General features: G+C 43.1%; 1 protein-coding gene across 7 annotated transcripts in view; it reads left to right on the top strand.

The window, feature by feature from the left end:
* The first annotated feature begins 4,807 nt into the window (after positions 1 to 4,807).
* The window catches only part of Atp6v0a1 (ATPase H+ transporting V0 subunit a1), a 53,377-nt gene continuing 37,271 nt past the window's right edge, over positions 4,808 to 20,913 (top strand). For all 7 annotated transcript variants that reach the window (XM_021641146.2, XM_021641147.2, XM_060386693.1 and 4 more), the window contains exons 1-5: positions 4,808 to 4,952; positions 7,473 to 7,630; positions 13,822 to 13,900; positions 16,174 to 16,271; positions 16,796 to 16,924. In XM_021641146.2, the coding sequence (XP_021496821.2) occupies positions 4,814 to 4,952; positions 7,473 to 7,630; positions 13,822 to 13,900; positions 16,174 to 16,271; positions 16,796 to 16,924 (603 nt within the window). In that variant the 5' untranslated portion in view covers positions 4,808 to 4,813. The remainder of the gene's footprint in view (positions 4,953 to 7,472; positions 7,631 to 13,821; positions 13,901 to 16,173; positions 16,272 to 16,795; positions 16,925 to 20,913) is intronic.

Genomic DNA, 20,913 nt, shown 5'->3' with positions numbered 1-20,913 from the left:
CATTTCACTTCTTTAGGACTCCTCTGTGCATAGCCTTCCAATCCCCACAAGATAAAGGACTTCCAGCCTCATGTGTCTGAGAGTCATGAGGGCTGCTTAAAATGTCGCATGCCTCAGGCTCATTCACATCTCCTTGTCTGTGTAATCATTAACAGAACTGAAGGCAATTAACCCGTAAGGCATCAAAGGCACCCTCAAAGTGCATTTTGAAAAGGTTTTTGCTCTTTACCAAACATTCTTGACATTTGAAAGTAAAAGTGTGAGTGTTATTTTGGGTAACATAACAGAATAAGACTGAAAGTTAGACTCCTTCCGTGGAAACAAACGGCCAGTCAACACTTCAAGAAGAATGCTCAAAGGTTTAATAGGTCACGTAAAGGTTGTTGGACTGTCCTCTGCCTCACACTCAAATTAAGAAACAGGATCTATTTTCACGTAAAAGGAAAGCGCTTTAAAATTATTGGGCTAGATACAGGTTATCATTGATTTACTGTCCTTCTAACAAATGTAAACAGAAATAAGCTTGTGTGTCTGTATGTGTGTGTATACGTGTGTGTATAGACTTAAGGCCAACACCTGTGTTAGTTCTAGGGTTTTGTCCAATTTGTTTTTATTAGTAGTAGTAGTATTTGAAGCAGAACCAGTCTGTAGTTCTGGCTGTCCAGAGATTCACCATGTAGACCAGGCTGGCCCTGAACTCACATAAATCTGCCTGCCTTTGCCTCCCAAGTCCTGGAATTAAAGGCATGTGCCACCATACCAGATGAGACTAGGATCTTTCTCCAGTCTCTGTCTTCCCAGAGCCAGGATTATTTGTGAGCACCATGCCAGACTTCATTCTTGTATGAGTGATGGGGGATGGAGTCAGAGCCTCAAGCTTATGTGGCAAGCACCTTACTAACTGATCAAACTCCCCAGCCCTCAGAAGTAAATTCCTTTTCCTTTCTTTCTCCTTTTAATCTCTCAGATCTGAGGACCAAACCCAGAGCTTTGTACTCTCTAGGCAAGCACTCTACCCGTGATCGAAATTCACAGCCCCTATAAATTCATATATATGTATGTATATGTTTAAGTACATGTTTATGTATGCATATGTATGCTACATATATATGTATGTATATAGATGTAATTTTCAACATATATATGTTGAAAAATTATGTAGAGCAAATTTCCTTACCAAAGTTTATACAAGAGGTGTAATGGTTGAACAGTTTGTCCCTCAGGTTCACAGCCAAACCTATGGAGGTAACCTTAGTTGGGAATAGGGTATTTTCAGATGTAATTAATAAAGGCCCTATCGGACTCATGCGGGTGATGTCCCTATAATCTTGAGAGAATATGAGCATAAAAAGATACATGAAGAAAAAAGTGCCCCATGAAAAGAGAGGTAGCCACCAGAGTGATGCACCTGAAAGCCAACGAATACCTTTGATTTGTAGGGCTCACTGGGAGCTAGGAAGTGGAAGAAAGGAGTCCTTTCAGAATTATGACCCTACAGACACCTTCGTTCAGATCTCTAGCCCCCAGAATTGTCAGAGTCTAAACCAAGCCCAGTGGGCTACCCCCACAATACCAGCACTTGGGAAGTGGAGGCAGGAGGATCAGGAGTTCCTGATCCTGAGCCAACCTGAGCTACATGAGACTCTGTTCAAGAAAACCTCCACAACAGCAACGCTCAGTAAATAAGCTACCCACCCAGTGATTATTATCGCCATTAAAGTAAAGTAATCTAGGAAACATACAGAAAAGTTATGTGAGCTAATATTGTACTTCAAAACACTTTGTTACTCTCCTCTGAGCCCCATCTAGGAATCCAAGTTGCATGAGTCAAATAGAACTAACCCTCACTAGTAGAAATTTATATAATTGCCACACATTCATTCAAACTGAACAGTAGAGAGGAAAAACCCTCTATATTTATTATAATCACAGTAACAATTATTGTAACTTTGTGTTTGGTTTGTGAAACAGTCTCACTAGCTGAGGCTATCCTTGAACTCTTGATCCTCCTGCCTTCATCTCCCAAGTGCTAGGACTACAGGCATTTGCCAGCATAGCTGCTGTTCATGACATAAATTTTTGTTTGTTTATTTGTTTGTTTAGTGTGTTTGTGTGTTGTGCATGTGAGCATTCCCACACATGCCTCATCTCACTGACCCTCTTATCCTGTATCTCTATCAACTTTGTCCTGGTAGTGAAGAATTAATTACTCTTTGTATTTGTTGTGTAGGTGTCTAAGCAAAAACTCAGTTTAGAGTTGATAGTTTTACCTAAGCCTTATATGGAATTGCTAAGATATTTTAGGATGATAGTCATACTCAATAACATTTTATTTTATTATTTATTTGATTTTGTTTTTGTGAGATTGGATCTCACTATGTTGCCCAAGCCAGCCTAGAAATTCTGGGCTCAATGATGCTTCCACCTCAGCTTTCTGGAGTCAATAGACTACAAGAGCTTAACAGTACACTTGACCTAACGGCATTTATTTACTTTTTTTTTTCCTATGCTTAGAATTGAACCTCATGCATGGTAAGTACATGTTTTCTTTCCTAGCCACACCTCTAGCTTCAAAAGCATTTAAAATTTGATCTTGTTGGACACTGCCTCAATCCTGCCATATCATCTGATAAATGGGTGCATCTACCTCCTAGGTATTTACCAACTTCGTATTTACAAAGCATTTAAAAATCTTCCTGGCACACATATACAATATTAATCATTGCACTCACCTCTCTCCTTTGTAGTATTTTTTTTTAGATGTTTTGTAGTTCTAGTTGGCCTGGTGTTCACTAAGAGGCAATTCTCCTGCCATTTTCCATTGCTAAAATTACATGTGTGAGCTACTCACTCCTCTCTCTCTCTCTCTCTCTCTCTCTCTCTTTTCTCTCATAAGGATTGGAACTTATTTCTCAGAAGTGAAGTGTATCTGCTCCATTTTCCTATCTGCAGTACCTAATACTGTTTGGCTCATAGTAGATGTCAGCAAATATATTAATCTATGAAGTGGTATCTAACAGACAGAAATCCCATCTCTGACCACAAAGAAAGGAGGCAGATGGAAAAACAGATATGAATACCTAAACATAGACATTTGAAACTGGCAAGAGGCAAAATGGCCAAGAAGAGAGCATGGAAAGAAAATACATGAACACTGGGGAAAAGGTGTCTGGCAGGAGATGAAAGGACAAAGAAAAGGAACTGTAGGGCTATGAAGGTGGCTTAGCAGGTTAAAGCACTTTCAGACAAGCCTGCCGCCTGAGTTCAATACCTGGAAAACACATGGTGAAGAGAGACCCAACTCCCACAAAGCTGTACTCTGACCTCTGTACCTGCACCATGAAACACATGCACACAGACACACCCAATAGGGCTGGAGAGATGGCTCAGAGGTTAAGAGCACCGGCTGCTCTTCCAGAGGTCCTGAGTTCAATTCCCAGTAACCACATGGTGCCTCACAACTGTCTATAATGAGATCTGGTATTCTCTTCTGGTATGAAGACAAACACACCCAATACATAAATAAATAGTTGTTACTACTGGGCCATTGAAAAGAAAGTTCAAGGGAATTAAGGTTGGTCCAGGATAGGCTTTCTTACAGGGAGTGTAGGAGACATTTGTTTGTGGTTAGGAAGCAGCTGCCTCTGAGGTTAGCTTTTCTTTTTTTCAAGTCTCTGAGGAAGGAAGTGACAGTCATTGTGAAATCGTTTTCTAGCACTTAGCAGCATTTCAATTGTGGGTCCCTGGCTGCCTAGGCAAGTCAAAGAAGCCGGGAAGTGTGGAAATGATAAAGTCTAGGTCTCAGAAATTCTGCTTCTCTAGAGCATTGTAAGGAAGTGATATCTTCAATTACCATGTGCAATAGAAAAATTCAAATAAAATGTTCATTGTGTCCATTATTTTGTTCAGGCTCACAAAACAGGTTTTGTAATTCTTTTGCCAGACAGACAAAATTATCACAAGTTTTTGTTTGTTTGTTTTTAATCTGAAATCTCTCCTTCACAACACTTGAATCTCAGTATAGTTCTGCCACCCACGGAGACTGACTGACCAGTTCTCCGAGTTCCTCCTGATGGTTCTTGGTTATTAACGCTGACTCTATTCCTCTCTAATAGGGGGAAAGGGACTCTACCAATATTTGGAAAAGGAGCTTTTAAAAAAAAAATAGTAGGTAGGTATCATTTTTGCATTCAAAAGATATATGAGGAACTGAAAACTCCTACATAGTCAGATGGGTTCAGAGGAATCTACTAAGCAAGATAAAAATAATTTCTTTCTCACATATGGTCTTCTGGGGCTTTTCTTATCATTTAGAATAAGTGTAGGCAGCTGCGGGAAGAACGAATCCTGTACTTTATAAATGGACGAGATCGGTGTAAGTCTCTAGGATTTATCTTAAGTCGCTCTCCAATCCGGGGCTCAAATATTTTCAGGGGCCTAAGAACAAAAAGGATGCGTGTGTGTAGAGAAGACGAGCCTGGAAGCCCACTGCAGCTCTCGGATCGTACTATAATGTGTCCAGTTCTTTCATGCTGCTTTCTCCAAGAAAAGGTGGCGAACTGTTTCTCTGGAAAATAGAGATGACTGGTAACCTGGCTCGGAGAATAACAGAGAGAAAAGATTCTGATGGATTCAAAAGCCAAACACTTGAAAAAGAAAATCACACGCCCAACACTGACGATTTCCAAACACTCCATGTTAGAAATCACAACGCCGGAACAATGATGGCGACTCTACACCAGGACTCGCCCGAGCCCAATAGACTCTGCACTGCGGCAGCCCGGCAGAGACAGCACCCCATTGGTCCACTGAGATGAAGTCATCTCGGGGGCGGGACTCAGCGGTGGCGTGGGGGCGGAGCCTTGCTTGCGTACGCTGGTCGGAACTCTGCTCTGCTGGAGCCGGGGGCTTTGCTGCGGCGGCTGCGGTCGCGGCGGCGGTGCGGGACAGAGGTGAGCGAGGGTTGTAGAAACAGCGCTTTCCGGAACGGCCTTTGAGGGGACGTGGGGCGTACTCCAATACCTCAGCCGCTTGTCAGGAGAATTAGCCGGGATCTTAGGTCTCTGAGAGAAATATGGGGGGCTCAGCCCCCTCTCCGGACACTCTTCCTGTGGGCAGAGGAACTGGAGGGTCACTGCTCTGGGAGGACCCGGGAGGGGTGAAGCGACAGGACAGAGGAGATCGGATAGGCAGGGGGATCCGAGGGGATTTCTTAAAGGGTCTTACAATTTGAGGATGTCTCCCTTACTCAGGAGACAGGTTATGCCTGGCCCAGACAATTTCTGCTTTCTCACTGTGCAGCCCAGAATTGAAGCAGCTGAACGACAAATGCTCCCTGCTAAGAAGGGAGGATTAGAAAAGCCGAGGCAGAGTCCTCCAGGGAGGACGTTGGGTTTGGATCTCCCCTTTTGCAGAATTACTCTTTCTTCGTTTTTCATTTCGCGACCCTCGGAAACCGCTTTTCCAAATTCGGTGTGTGTTTGGTTTCAGTGGGGGGTAAAGATAGTCTTAGAGAGGCCTGTAATCATGAAGGAACAGGAGGAGGGCGGTAACTCGTTAGAGCCTGTCATCTCTGGCAGCTCCTGGTCTATGCCGATCAGACATGATTTCATTTATTTTGAGGTTGTGGCATCTAACCTTGTTCGAGGTGGAGAGAACTGGTACTAGCTGATGTGGGTGATTGAGATTCTTAAGTCAACCCACATAATCTCTTGAGAAATGCTTGCTTTAGTCGAGTGTGTTGTTTTGCTGTCCTCGAACACCAGATGCAAAAAGGATTTGTTCGGGTTCCTCAAAATGTCTTCCTGCCTTCCCCTAAGAGCAAATCTTCCCCGAGATGTCAGTCTCACCTGTCACTTAACATGGAATATGCATGACCTTACGACATTTAAAAGTAGTTTTGGGTATGCTCTGCAGAGGTTTGATATTGCAGATCGTTGTTGTGCGTGAGCTGAACGTGAGTTTATCGAGAATAAAAATTGCAATTTCAGTACCACTGATAGCGCCAGTTGCCGACCTGAACGGAAACCTTTGTGGCTCATAGAAGACACGTGACAGATGGAAGAAGGCAGTTGTCTTGTGGATGGGGATGAGTGGTAGAAAGCTACGAGGCGGAAAGCTTTTCCTCTGGCTTGTTAAAAGTGCTTTGTCATTACCGACGTGTTCTGTCATGCCTGAATTTAAATTGACTGGACTCTGTGGGCTCCTTTGTCTTTTTTTTTTTCTTTATTAATTACACTTTATTCACTTTGTATCCCCCCTGTGGTTCTCTCCCTCCTTCCGTCCCAATCCCTCTCTTCCTCCACCCTCTGCATACATGTCCCTCCCCAAGTCCACTGATAGGGGAGGACTTCTTTTCCTTTCTTCTGATCCTAGTCAATTAGGTCTCATCAGGAGTGGCTGAGTTGTCTTCTTCTGTGGCCTGGTAATGCTGCTTCCCCCTCAGGGGGGAGGTAATTAAAGAGCAGGCCAATCAGTTCAGGTCAGAGACAGTCCCTGTTCCTATTACAGTGGAACCCATTTGGATACTGAACTGCCATGGGCTACATCTGTGCAGGGGTCTTAGGTTATCTCCATGCATAGGCCTTGGTTGGAATAGCAGAAGTGGGAAACAGTAAGATCTGGAGAGGACAGGAACTCCACAAGGAGAGCAACAGAACCAAAAAATCTGAGCACAGGGGTCTTTTTTGAGACTCCTTTGTCTTTTTGAAATGATGTTTATATGTTGGGATTCCTTAGAAGAGGAATGCTGTTAACAGGACTTTGGAAGCTTGATCCCTTTAACCATAGCTCTAAAATAGTGCTAGGGATTTTAGATGTTGGAAGGGAGCATTGCCAGTTGAGGAGGGGAAGATAGTCACCTCTTTTATGGAAGAGGGTAATTAAAATCTCTTTTGTTGTTTCCTTCTCACAAAACAACCCCAAAATGAAACAGCAAAGAGGATGGTTTTTAGCAAGAAAATTGTGTCAACTGTGGAAAAACAAACAGTAACAACAAAAAGCTCTGGGCATGTTGGTGCATTCCTGTACTCCTAGCACTAAAGAGGTGAAGGCAAGGAGAATCAGGAGTTCAAGGCCATCCTCCACTATATAGAGTTTGAGGCTGCTGTGGTCTATATAAGATCCTGTCTCAAACAAAATAAAACCAACCCACCCATCCAGCCACTCCCAGGTACTGTGAATGTCACTATTCTACATTAAAGATCTTTGGGGTCATTAATCTGCATATATTCATTTGTATTGTGTTCCCCAAAATACCGGCAATCAATTCTGAAGTAGGCTACAAAGGAAGTGGCTCTTCCTCTAGGCTCTGTAGTGTGGGATTTAATAACTGCTTTTTGCAATCTCTCTGTTGCACCTTTCTAGGACTTCTCACAGGGTGTGCAAGAAATGCATAGCCTCACCTAGGGTATTGTTTGTTCTCGGTCCTGTGGGTTAATCCTCAAGCCATGTCATTTTCTCTCTTGCCTCAGATTGGAGTGAACCACAAATACTTAACGACCACTCTGCCACCATGGGGGAGCTTTTCCGGAGCGAGGAGATGACGCTGGCCCAGCTTTTTCTACAGTCAGAGGCTGCTTATTGTTGCGTCAGTGAATTAGGAGAACTTGGAAAGGTTCAATTTCGTGATGTAAGTGCAATCGAGGCTGCTTTTTGAGCACCATCAAATTGTTTTGTTTATATTGAATCGCTTTATCGGGTTTTGTGTGTTTTTGTTTTTTGTTTTTCAAAGTAACAGCACAGTGCTGGCTTAGTACTGGTAGATGCAAGCTTCCGGTTGTCTTGTATGTTTCTAGAGATATAAATGGTTTTGGCCAACCCTTCTAAGCTTTTTGCAAATTCTTGGATGGTGATCCTAAACTTGGCATGTTGTTCATCCCTATAATGCTAGCACTTGGGAAGTACAGGCAAGAAGGTGAGGAGCCTGAGCTAGAGTGAGACCTTGTCTTGAAGAAGGAGCAGAAAAAAAAAAAAACCCGAACCAAAGCATGATGGGAAATGGCCCGCCATCCCTGCACTTGGGAGGTAGATGAGGAGTATTATGAATTCAAGGTCATTCTTGGCTACATAATAAGTTAGTTGAGGCCAGTCCGAGCTACCTGAGACCTTGTCATATACTAATAATTCATTGTTTTTGGATACATGGGAAGGTTATCAAAACAGAAAGGACAGTCTAAGATTTGTTGTTGTTGTTTTTTTTTTTAATCTGCTCTTGAATCTTATAATCTGAGCGAGAAGACGCTGTGCACACAGGACTGAAGGGTGTGGGTATTAGGAAGGGTGTCCCTGACTCAGATTCTGCAATCTCAGAGTTCCAGGTATTTTTCATAGCATTCGTAATCGTCATGATTCCACATTTATCACTGGGAGGAGTTGATTAGGGCCCCTCCTCACAGTGATCTAAGCCCCACGAAGACAAGGATGTTCTCTGTTCTTACTCATGGTTGTATCTTTAGTGCCTATACAAGGTATTCGATCGTGGTTGGTTGGAACGAATGGGTGAATTAAACAAGAATGATTAGAAATGGCTAGGGTTGACTAATAGAGGTCCTGGGGTTGGCAAGCTCTTAAGAAATTCTCTGGTACTGCTGTGTACACTGTGTTCTCTGTGTATTCAGTAAACCCGCCTTTTCCTTTAAAAACCAACCAACTGAACAAAAACAAAGCCAGGCGTGATGGTTCACATCTCAAATCCCACGAGGCTAACCATGAATTTGGGGCCAACATAGTCCACGTAGTGAGTTCTAGGCCAGCCCCTGCAACATAGTCATTATAACTAAGAGGTTATTATGGCATTGGGGAAGCAGCTTAGCTGATAAAGCGCTGGTCCCATGGCAACGTTCACCGAGTCCCTCGCTCTAAAATGGTGGCTCTGGTATGTGGCACACGTTCGCAATTCCAGCAGAAGGCAAGCTGAGACATGTGGATCCCTGGAGCTGTCTAGTCAGACAGCCCAGCCTCATCAGTGAGGCGCAAGACCTGCTGAGAGATCCTATCTCAAAACGCAAAACAATACAAACCATGGCAGATGGTTCCTGAGGAAGGACATACAAGGCTGAGTTCTGGCATTCATGTGTAGACACATAGACACACACATACACGCACATACATACACATAAACACCCTACAGAGGCGCCATCAAGTGTCATATACATCTTTAACATTTTAGAGGTTGGCATAGCAATGGAAGCACCCATGTGCAATGCTCCCATTGTCTCTGTCATGTTACAAGTTTATCAATAGGTCTGTACCCAGGTGTGGGGTGAGATCTTGGTTTATTCTGCGTTTTCTGTATATTTCTGCATAGTTGGTATCCTTCTGTCTGTTTGTGGACAGGGGCTTTCCTCTTCTGTGAACTGCTTGTTCCTTTCTTCTGCCTTTAGCTATTGGTGGGATTCTTTGACTTTTGCTTTATTGACTTGTGAGGTTTGTAAAAATTTACCCATGTATTCTAGGTGCTCTCCCACTCTCTCTTCTCTTTCTTTTCTTCCACCTCCTGCCCACCCCTCTTCTTTTTATGACAAGGCCTTGCTTTGTAGAACCGACTGTCCTGTAACTCACTAGATAGCCAGGCTGGCTTTGTCCTTTCTGCCTACGCCTCCCCAGTGCTGGGATTTCAGAGGTGCCTACTATGCTGGTCTTGTTCTATTATTTATGTGTGTGTGTCTGTGTGCTTGTTTGTATATACTTGTATGTACACATGTGTACACATCCATGTAGAAGCCAGAGGTCAATATCAGGTGTATTCCTCAGTGCCTTTTAAAAAATTTATTTAATTATTTTATTTATTTATTTATTCATTTTCGAGATAAGATTTCTCTGTGTAGCCCTGGCTATCCCAGAACTTGCTCTGTAGACCAGGCTGGCTTCAAACTCACAGAGATCCTCCTGCCTCTACTTCCTAGGTGCCAGGATTAAAGTGCTGCCTGGCTTCCACCTTAGTTTTTGAGACATGGTTTTCCCACTGAACCAAGAGCTTGTCACACTTTATTACATGGGTTCTAGGGATTGAACTTACGCCCTCATGTTCCCGTGACAGGCGCTTTAGTGACTGAGCCATGTCTCAGCCCTGTTCTATTATTAAAGATAAATTTGATCACTCAATTAAGGTATTATTTCTTAGATTTCTCCAATGTAAAAGTATCTTATCTCCTGTGTATTTAATAAGTCATCTGGGGTGGTACTTCTGAAAGCTGTGTGACTATCCAGTTTCCCAGACTGTTTTACCCAATTGATTTTTTAAATGTTTGTTGTTGTTGTTATTATTATATAGAGTTTGGGCTTTTTGTTGTTATTTTTGTTTACTGGGTTTTTGTTCTGTTTTGTTTTGAGACAGAGTCTCATTATGTAGCTCTGGCCGTTTTGGAACTCCATATGTAGATGAGGCTGGCATCTGCCTCTACCTTCGGAGTACTGGGATTAAAGATGTGCTAGCAGCCTATTTATTATTTTAAAAATATTTTTAAATCATTTAAAATTATGTGTACTTGTATGTGTTTGCATGTGGGTATGCACCCATGAGTTCAGGTACCTGAGGAAGCCAGATTCCCTCTGGCTGGAGTTACAGACAGTTGTGAGCCACCATGTATGTGGGAGCTGGAAATTGAACAGCCTCCTCTAGGAGAGCCACAAATATTCTTGGCTGCTGAGCCTAAGTTTCAATGTAGAAAAAAAAATTCTTTCCTTTACATCTTGTGGGTTTTTGTATACTTCTTGATTTCTTAACCTTTCAGTACTTGGGAGGCAAAAGTAGAAGGCTAGCCAGCTCAGGGCTATCCTGGACTACAGTACATTGTACTGTTGCCTTTTTTAACTGCTGTGACTGAGTGGGGCAGGGTAAAATCCTAGCACTTGGAAAGTGGAGATAGGAGGATCAGGAGTTCAAGGTCATCCTCAGCTACACACTGAGTTCAAAGCTATCTTGGCTGTATATTAGACCTTATCTTAAAAATTCAAACAGAGGGAGTCCAGGACAGCCAAGGCTACACAGAGAAACCCTGTCTGGAAAAAACAAACAAAACGCAAATGGAGGCTACGAGTACTTGCTGTCCTTTCGTGGGACCTGTGTTCAGTTTGCAACACCCACATCAGGCTCTCCAGCTCCTGTTATTATTGCTCTCAAGGAAGGTGCTACCATACCATTTATTTATTCATTCCCTCATGTGTGTGTTCATTTATGTATTTATTCTTGGTGCTTAGAATTGAAATTAGGTCCTCATTTGTGTTAGGCAAGTGCTCTGCCAGTGAGCCATTTTCAGCCCTTTTTATTTTGAGATAGGGTCTCACTAAATTGTCCAGGCTGGGCCCTAACTTTGCTGCAGCCCTGGCTGTCTTTGAACTTAGGATCCTGTTTTGGCCTCTTGAATAACTGGGATCATAAAGCAAGTACCTGGGCTTACATTAGTTCTTATTTTAAGTTTTATTTATTATTATTTGTGGTGGTAGTGGCAGGGGGAGGAAGAGAGAGATGCTGTGGCAGTCAGAGGACAGCTTTTTGGAATTGATGCTGCCCCTCTAAGCTTTATGTAGGTTCTAAGGGCTGAACTCACATCATCAAGTTCGCAGTGTCCTCGAAGCAAGCACCTTTACACACTGAGCTATCTTGCCGACCCTGCAGTAGTTGAAAATTTTATTTCTGGGCTGGAGATAGCTCAGTGGTTAAAGCACTTGCTGCTCTTCCTGAGGAGCCAAGTTTGGTTGCCAGTTTCACATCACTCCAGTTGTGTGGAACCAGATGTTCTCTTCTCCATGGGTACCCAAACACACACACACACACACACACACACACACACACACACACACAGACATATTTCTGGAGTGAGCAAGATGGCTCAGCAGGTGATGGTACTTCTTGTCAAGCCTGACAACCGAATTCCATCCCGGAACCCACATGGTAGAAGGAGCAAATCAATTCCTACAACTTCCCCTCGCACCTCACATGTGCACTGTGGTAGACATGCACCCACCCACATGCACACACACTCACACAGACACAAAGTACATAAATAAATGTACAAAACAAAACAAGTATCCCTAATAGCTCAAACTTTTTAACCCTTTGATGAGCTACTTGCCATTTCCTCCTTACCCCCTTCTGTCTATCTGAAAATTTGTGACCTTTGACCTTCACTGGCCTGTACCCATCCCTCCTCCTCTGTCTCCCTCTCCGGTAGCCAGCTAGTAGCCATCTCAATACTTCTATGAATTCAGCTGTCTAGAATTCCACATGTAGGGCCGGAGAGGTGGCTCCGAGGTTAAGAGCCCTGGCTACTCCTCCAGAGGGCCCAGGTTTGACTCTCAGCACCCACAGAGCAGCTTACAACACTCCCTAATTCTAGGACCAGAGGACCTGACACCCTCTTCTGGCCTCCTAGGCACCTCGTATGCACATGGTGCGTAGACATTCATGTAGACACACCACCTATACGCAGACAGATTTTTATCTTTTAAATTTTTATTTATTTACTCTTACTTTATGTTCACTGGTGTTTTGCTTCCATGCATATCTGTGTGATGGTGTCAGATCCCATGGAGCTGGAGCCACAGACAGTTGTGAGCTGCGTTGTGGGTGTGGAGCCAGGGTCCTCTGGAAGAGCAGCCAGTGCTCTTAACCCCTAAGCCAGCTCTCCAGCCCCCAGGGGGGAAAAATGCAATAACTAACAAAATGAAACTGTGCGTGTAGGTAGGATGATGCGTGCCTAATGTGTTTCAGTTAGTGTAATGCCCCATGTTTTCTTTGTTCATGCAGCTCTTAGTGGGTTGAGTCTATAGATTAGGTACTGGGAATAGGCCTGCATATTGATTTCAGTTTTTCTGACCGTGTAGCCAGAACTAGGATTGCTGGATTGTATGAGTTCTACCCACTCCCTGCTAGGGCAGCACCAAGGTGTCTACACGCTAGGTAATACCAATCACCCACATCCCCATCTCTTTGGAGTTGTTTTGTTTTGATTTTAAGATTTTTAGTTGTTTGTTTGTTTGTTTTTAGAGGAACTACCCTGCTTCTCATATGACTGTACTAATTTTTCCTATCAAAAACACACAACTGTTCTCTTTTGTTGACACCCACATCAGTTCAAACCTCTCTTCTTTTCAGACAGGGTCTTGCTATGTAGCCCAGGCTGGCGTAGAGCTGGCTTTGCTCTCTGGGCTGGCTTTGAACTCTCAATCGCCCCATGCCTGGCTCCCATCTTTTTCATGCAAGTCACTCAATCAGGTGTGAGGTGATACTCCTTATGGCTGTGGTACATGAATGAAATTAGACTGCCACCAGAAGATGACAACGTGGGACAGAAGAACAGCCTTTGCCTTCTGTCTCCTTTGCTTGGGAAGAAAAAGAGAGGAAACCCAGACAGTTTCTGGTATGGCCGCCTAAGCTGTAGGTGGTGAGAAGAGAGGGAGCTCGCTGCTCCCTTCAGATATGCATCACAGCAGCAAAGGAGGCTCTTGGCTTTAGCTTGCGTGACTTTCCAAAGCCCTTTATGTGGATCTGTGGACAGTTTTGCTTAGAGGTGATTATTCACTGGCATAAAATTAAGTTTCCACAAGCTGGAGAGATGGCTCGGAGGTTAAGCGCACTGGCTATTCTTCTAAAGGTCCTGAGTTCAATTCCTAGCAACCTCATAGTGGCTCACAACCATCAATAATGAGATCTGGTGCCCTCTGCTGGCATTCGGGCACACATGCAGTACAGAATACTGTATAAATGATAAATAAATAATTTTTTAAAATTAATTAAGTTTCCACTTATGGGATATATTGCTCATAGAACAAGACGTAGACTCAGTGTTTGAAGTTTGCTGTTATGTTTTTGTTTTTCAGTTAAATCCAGATGTGAATGTTTTCCAGAGGAAATTTGTGAATGAAGTTAGAAGATGTGAAGAAATGGATCGAAAGCTTCGTATGTGCAATTTGGTCTTTTATGACATTCCTATAATGAGTCATTTGTCTTAAATATAGGGTCATTAGTCCTCTCAGTAAAGGAATAAAATTCTATAATAGGAAAAGGAGGGGGTGGCTGGAGAGACGGCTCAGTAGTTAAGAGCACTGGCTGCTCTTCCAGAGGACCCAGCTTCTATTCCCAGAACCCATGTGACAGCTCATAGCTGTCTGTAACTCCTGTTCTAGAGGATCTGTCTGCCTCACACATGTAGGCAAAACACAAATGTACATAAAATAAAAAAAATATATTATTAAAGAAAGAAAAAGGAGAGAGGATCAGAGAGACTGTTCAACAGGTAAAAGCACTTGCCATGCAAGCCTGGAGATCAGAGTGCAGTTTCTGGAACCTGAGTCAAAAGCCAGCTGTGGCTGCCAGCAGGAGTCTAGTTACTATTCAGCCTGTTGTCCCTTTGCAGTGTATTCAGTAAACAAGAACAGATACCCAGGAGCCAGAGCGGTGGTAACATCCAAAGCCTCAGCATCCCTACAGGGGCTTGGGAGGGGGAGACTCACAGGCCAGCTAGCCTGGAGCACATGGTGCAGCAGAAGCAAGAAGCGGGGTGGAAGTGGAGAACCAACTCCCCAGAGCTGTCCTCTGGCGGCCACATGAGCTCCCACACTCATACATGTACACATGCATGCACGCACACACACACACACACACACACACACACACACACACTAAATAAATCTGTCAAAAGATTTGAAAAAGGAGAGGGGGGAAAAATCTGCAACCATGATATTAAGATGGACTTCATGTATATAAATAGATTTTATGGAGTTTAAGCTAGGTAATGCTTAAGGGAAATCTTGTACAAACAACAAGCTAAAAATGTTTTTTTTTTTATTTTTTTATTGGATTTTTTTTTCTTTTACTCTTTAACGTTGTGTAGTTCAATGTAGGCTAGGGTGGCCTTGAACCAGAGATTCGCCTGCTTCTGCCTCCCAAATGCTGGGATTAAAGGCCACCACAGCTCAGCCGGATTCTCATGGGAGCTTAAGAGCAGAACTGTGTTATAGAACCCTAAAACATAGGACTCAGAATACTATCAAATTTAGATGCCAACTGAGCCATCTTTTCATCTGAGCAGTTGACAGAAAGTGTAACATTCACTAAGGCTTTACGGGCCGGGGTGCTAATGAGGTTCCCCACACCCTTAAGGTGTGCTGACGTGGCCCTCTCATCCCAGCACTCAGAGGCTTACAGTCCCTGTCGGTTTCACACCAGCTTGGTCTACATAGGCACCGTCTCAAAAAAAATAAATAAATAAAGGATGACAGGTGTTCCCTCATGTAAGGACTAAAGAGCCTGTGATTTCCTTGACATGCCCAAGAAGATAAGCAGTCAGAATGGAGTCAGCACTTGAAACTAGGTCATTCTGTCTCGAGCCAAACCCATGATCTTGCCACTCTACCCAGCTGTTAGATAAATTGGTCCCTCGTCAAAAAAAAAGTCAGTTAGTTGTCATGGAAATGCTTTTCCCTTTCAATGTTTTGGGTCCTTTCACGCTTAATTTTTGGCTTTTGATGTTTAAAAAAACCAAATTCTTTCTACATTAAATGACTGTTTTTGACCTGACCTAGAATTCTCTCACTCGTGTTATGTGTCAGGTGCTCTGTTAAGGCACTATATTCTTCTGAGTCTTTTTTTTTTAAGCATGGATTTCTTTTTTTTTTTATTATTTATTATTTATACAACATTCTGCCTGCACACCAGATCTTACTATAGATGGTTATGAGCCATCATATGGTTGCTGGGAATTGAACTCAGGACCTATGGAAGAATAGCAAATGTTCTTAACCTCTGAGCCATCTCTCCAGCCCTCTTCTGAGTCTTGATTGGCCAATAATGCTTGCAAGAGAGCTTGTCATCCCTGAAGGAACCGCATCACATAGGGTGGGGAGTGAAGTGGCCGCCAACCCCGTTCAAACTGGTAGAAAGCTGACCGGGCTGGACATACCTGTAATCACAGGTAATTCAAGGCATTTCTCAAAACAATAGCAAAGACCACAAGAGAGAAAGGAGACAGCCATAGGCTTAACCGAGAATCAGAGTATGTAAAGTGCAAGAAAGAAAATGTGGAGAGCTGCTGCTTTTGTTTCTCAGTTCTTAGGGTAAGGTCTTTCCAGACAGGTGTTAGATCTTTGTGTGTGTATGTGTGTGTGTTTTCTCGGCTAATGAGAATCCCAGGTATGTCTATTACATGCAATGCTCTGACTCTGTTATTTTAGGATTTGTTGAGAAAGAGATAAGGAAAGCCAACATCCCAATTATGGACACTGGTGAGAACCCGGAGGTGCCCTTCCCCCGGGACATGATCGACTTAGAGGTAAACAATTCTCACATAACTTTCTACTTAAGTGCAGGTGTTGCCTTCCTGAGTGGCTGGCATAGAGGAATTCTTGCCAGCCTTGTGAGCATTGTCTTTTATTGTAAGATTTTTCTAGGTATCTCACACAGAGATAACATAATATACCACCAAATTAATGCTTATTGCTTACTAAGCCTTTGTTAGAAAATGACCCTCACATAGTATATGGGCTTTTAATACCTTTGAGTGTCTGGATTCTTTCAACAAACTCCCAGAGTGTACAAGGAATATGTACACATACAAAGGCTCACTGAAGCCAAATGTTTTGCTCAAAGTTGCTCTCATCGCAACATTTGCTTGGTAGCTGCAGCTAATCCGTCACCATGGCAACAGTTCTGGGGCACAAATTCAGTTAGTGTCTTTTAGAGCGGCACAGTGAGCTGAATTGGAGTTAACCGTGTTCCTTCTTTCTTTTTTTTCTTCCTTCCTTCCTTCCTTCGTTTCTTCCTTCCTTCCATTTTTTTCTTTCGTTTAAACCCTAGGCCAATTTCGAGAAGATTGAAAATGAACTGAAGGAAATCAACACAAACCAGGAAGCCCTGAAGAGAAACTTTCTGGAACTGACCGAATTAAAATTTATACTTCGCAAAACTCAGCAGTTTTTTGATGAGGTCAGACTATTGTTTTTTCTAGTACTTGAGCAGCTGGTGTACCTGCACAAGTGGGCCATATTTTTAGTCCAGTAATTATTTTAATCCGCTAGTCTGGAAGCAGTGCCATTTTGCACCCTGTTTTAGTTAAAGAATCTCAGATTATGTTCCATTTTCCATGCAGTACACGGAGAGCCATGATTTCATATATTTTCACATTTTCTGCACACTGTCATCTCAAGGTGGGGCGGGGAGGAACCCTGAAGCTGATGATAAGGATGGTTGGTTGAAATGTTTGTATGATACCTCTGAGTTATGTGTTATGAGGTAAGTATAGTGTTTGTGAAGCTGAAGAAACCAGTGTCTGGTTACGCCCAAAATTACAGTGAGGCTTCAATCTCCAGACCTTCAGTCATCAAATTATTTTGCTCACCAACCTTTGGCAATTATCTTCAGCACTGTATGTAGACCTCATGTCACACTTTTTTTCTGAGTTTTCGTTGTGTCTTATGGAAATATTGGTGTGATGCCTAGTTAGCATTTTTCCATAGACACGGTCTATTACTTATGAGGAAAAAAAATGTTATTAAGTTCCCTGGTTAAACATGAAGATACTGAGTTGCTGAGTGACAGCTTGCCAAGGAGACCCCCTTGAAACGAGTTAGCTCAGCCTTGTAGAAGGCTTCCTTCTCCTAATTAATCTTGGAAGGAGCATCAGCTGCGGTTTTTCCGGTGGCCTGAAATGTTGATGGCGCTCTAACAGGTCTCTGCCAAACACCAGACACTTCAGACATCACCCTAGTTACTGTGTTTCACCCATAAAGTTTATTTCCTTTGCTTGACAAAAAAAAAAAAAAAAAAAAAAGGCAAAACAACAACAACAAAAAAACTTGACAAAGGTTTAAGATATAAAGGATCTGTTTTTGTTAGCATCTGAAATGTTCTCAGTTTTACTTTAAATTGGCCTCACCCCAGAAGAGACCAGCCCTCCACAGCAGCCGAGGTGTCCAGCCAGCACCAGCAGCCCTGTGAGAAATACAAACGACCAGTCCCCACCCAGTCCCCGCCCGCAGACCTCTGAGTTAGAAGCTGGGGGTGGGGGCAGGGGTGGGGCAGGGCCCAGCTAGCTGTTTAACACAGGCCTGCTGCTTTGAAAACCGCCAACTAGAAAAAAAATCTACTAAGGATGTGATACATTCTTTAGTAACTACTGATTTGACTCAGACAAGCCATGTTAAAATCAAAGACACGAGAAAAGCTCATGTGTATGTAACTACCTCGTCTTCCCAAGAGGAAGAGTCTGGTTATAAACTAATAGAAACTTCCCATGAATATCTGTTTGCCCGCCCCCAAGCTGAGAATTTTAAGCCCGATCACTTTAGAAGGTGTGAGACAATGAGATCTGTAAGTGCTTAGGATCTTTGTCACAGGCAAAGCCACTTACGTCGTATGATTCCTCTAAGTGTGGAATCCAATTCCTTGAGTGGATAACGAACACTTACTCTTTGTGAGGTACAGGTTGAGAAAGACCCAGTCCCTTCTTTCAAAGGCTACGTCCTTTGGTTATGTCGGGAGACCCCTGAGCATAATAGTGCATATGCCCACAGATCTGTCTTGGACTTACAGATGAGTAAGTCCAAGATGCCCTGGTGTATCCTACCTAATATCGTACTCAGAGCTCAGCTACTTTTCCATTCATCTGGGGCTTCTTTCACCATCCATACTGCCTTTATATGGGGGCACAGGACCTCATTATGTAGCCCAGGCTGGCCTTGAATTTGAGATCCTCCTGATTGCCAACTCAAGGCCAGCCTAAGCTATACAATGAAACTGTCGTATTCCCCACCCCCAGAAAAATTTAGTAAAAATAAGATGAACCATTTAGAAAATAATTTGCTACTTAAAAATTGTAGTTAGGAGCTGGGTGTGGTGGTGCATGCCTATAATCCCAGCATTTGAGAGACGGAGGCAGGAGGTCCAGGAATTCAAGGCAAGCCTCAGGTTCATTGAGGTTTTGAGTCTAGACTTCACTATGTAAGACCCTCTCTCAAAAAAAAAAAACAAAAACAAAAACAAAAAAACTAAAAGACAGGCAGAAAGAATGTAAATGGAATTTTATTTTTATTTTATGATTATTAGGTCTAAACATTAAGAGCCAATCTAGCAAAGAGACACCAAGTCTTCTTGGCCTTCATCCCCCATCCATGCTGGGTTGTTCTCTCTTTCTGATGCAAAGCTATGCCAGCCCTAATCTCCCAGACGCTTTGAGCATAAGGCCTTGGCTGTGAGAGCTTCTCCACTGCTTCTTTCATCCATCCTCCTTCATTTCAAGCACGGCACAGCAGTGCAGAAAGTCTTCTGGCCAGAATCACTGTGCTCTTTCTCACCACCTGCAGCCGGCACCTGGCCCATTCTTGCCACTACTCCATAGTTGAAGCCCGGTCCCTTTCCATAGACCTTTGCCCCTGCTGCCAAAGAGCAATCGCAGATGCCGCTGCCCCTGTCACAGACCAATCTCACTGAGCTATCACACTGTGCACGAAGGTGCACATTTAAGCAACACAGGAAGGTGAGCACACCTGGGACCTCAGACGTCGGAAATTCAGTTCGGAATGACATTTCGCTTCGTGTTTGAAATTGTAATGTTTGCAAATGGCACCAAACACTGCCAGCTGCAAACCTCTCCTCTTTTCTTATAATTTGATGACTTCAATTAATTCATAGTAATCATCCAAAAATGGCTAAATCAGAAAATGATGCTTTCCTATTGGTGACAATAATCGGCAGGGTGTGTAGAAAGGGAAGAGTAAGCGTATATTGACTATTCTTATGATTTAAGATGATTGTTAATATAACGAACGCAGCCATTTCTTACCCAGAGCATTTAAGATGATTTATTAATGATTATCCTTTTCTAGTCTTCTTGCTTATGAAGAACTGTAAGAGCTGGAGAGGTTTCTCTGCATCTTTTACCATAAGCACCATAACATATGAGAACGTAAAGAAGACTGGGAAAGTAATGGTTAATGGCATGCAGATCCCTGCCTCCCTTTCCTTCTGCGTTTTTTTCACCCATCTGCTTTCTTTCTTTTTGTTTTCCATCTGCCATCTCCTGTGGGTGAGCACTTTAAGGAGTGACATTTCCTTTCTCTCTCACTGTAGCTAGACAGTTAAAGAGTCCTTAGCTGACGTAGCTTGGCTGGACGTGCTGCTTATGTTGAAATGCTATAGACAGAGCTGAAGTTCCATCCAGCAGCGTGCTGCTTGTAAGGCGTGGTTTTCAGTGTTCTCAGTGGGGAACGGGCAACTCGGAGACAATAACAGGCGACTTAGAGAACTTGACAGTGTTACTGTTACTGGAGAACCATGGTCTTGGGCTGGAGAGATGGATTAGTGGTTAAGAGCACTGGTTGTTCTTCTAGATTGGACCTGGGTTCAATTCCCAGTGTGTGCGCGTGCGCGCACACACACACACACACACACACACACACACACACACACGCACGCAGATCACAACTGTCTGTAACTCCAGTTCCAGGGGATCTGGCACCCTCACACAGACATACATGCAGGCAAAAGACCAATGCACATAAGAATAAATAAATCCTAAGAAGAGAGAGAGAGAACAATGGTTTCTGTGGTCATGTTTTGGTTTTAGGTCTTTTTTATAAAGACTCTTAGTTCTGGTCACTGTAGTTTCCCAACAGGCACAATTTCATTTATAATATTTTGACTTTCCTATCTAAGACTTGGTATTCTTCAGTCTGAAGTGGTGAAATTAGTATTTTAGAATTTGATCTTTCTGTTTAGTTTTAATTCTGTTTTGTTTAAGTCTCAGCCCCAAATACCATCTTTGGAACAGTTGAGTCTGAGTATACCCTGTTCTTGTTGGCTCTCTCTGACTAAGTGTTTATGGAGTAAGTAAGCGCCAGGTCCTGAGAACCACATAAGCCAGTAGGAGAGTCTTGTGGGGAGTAATCAGTGTTATTCATTTTACCAGTGGGCACCCC

Source organism: Meriones unguiculatus, chromosome 7 (genome assembly GCF_030254825.1).
Source record: "Meriones unguiculatus strain TT.TT164.6M chromosome 7, Bangor_MerUng_6.1, whole genome shotgun sequence".
Taxonomy (NCBI): Eukaryota; Metazoa; Chordata; class Mammalia; order Rodentia; family Muridae; genus Meriones; species Meriones unguiculatus.
The sequence above is the reverse complement of the archived record's forward strand: the minus strand, read 5'-3'. Positions and strand labels throughout refer to the sequence as shown.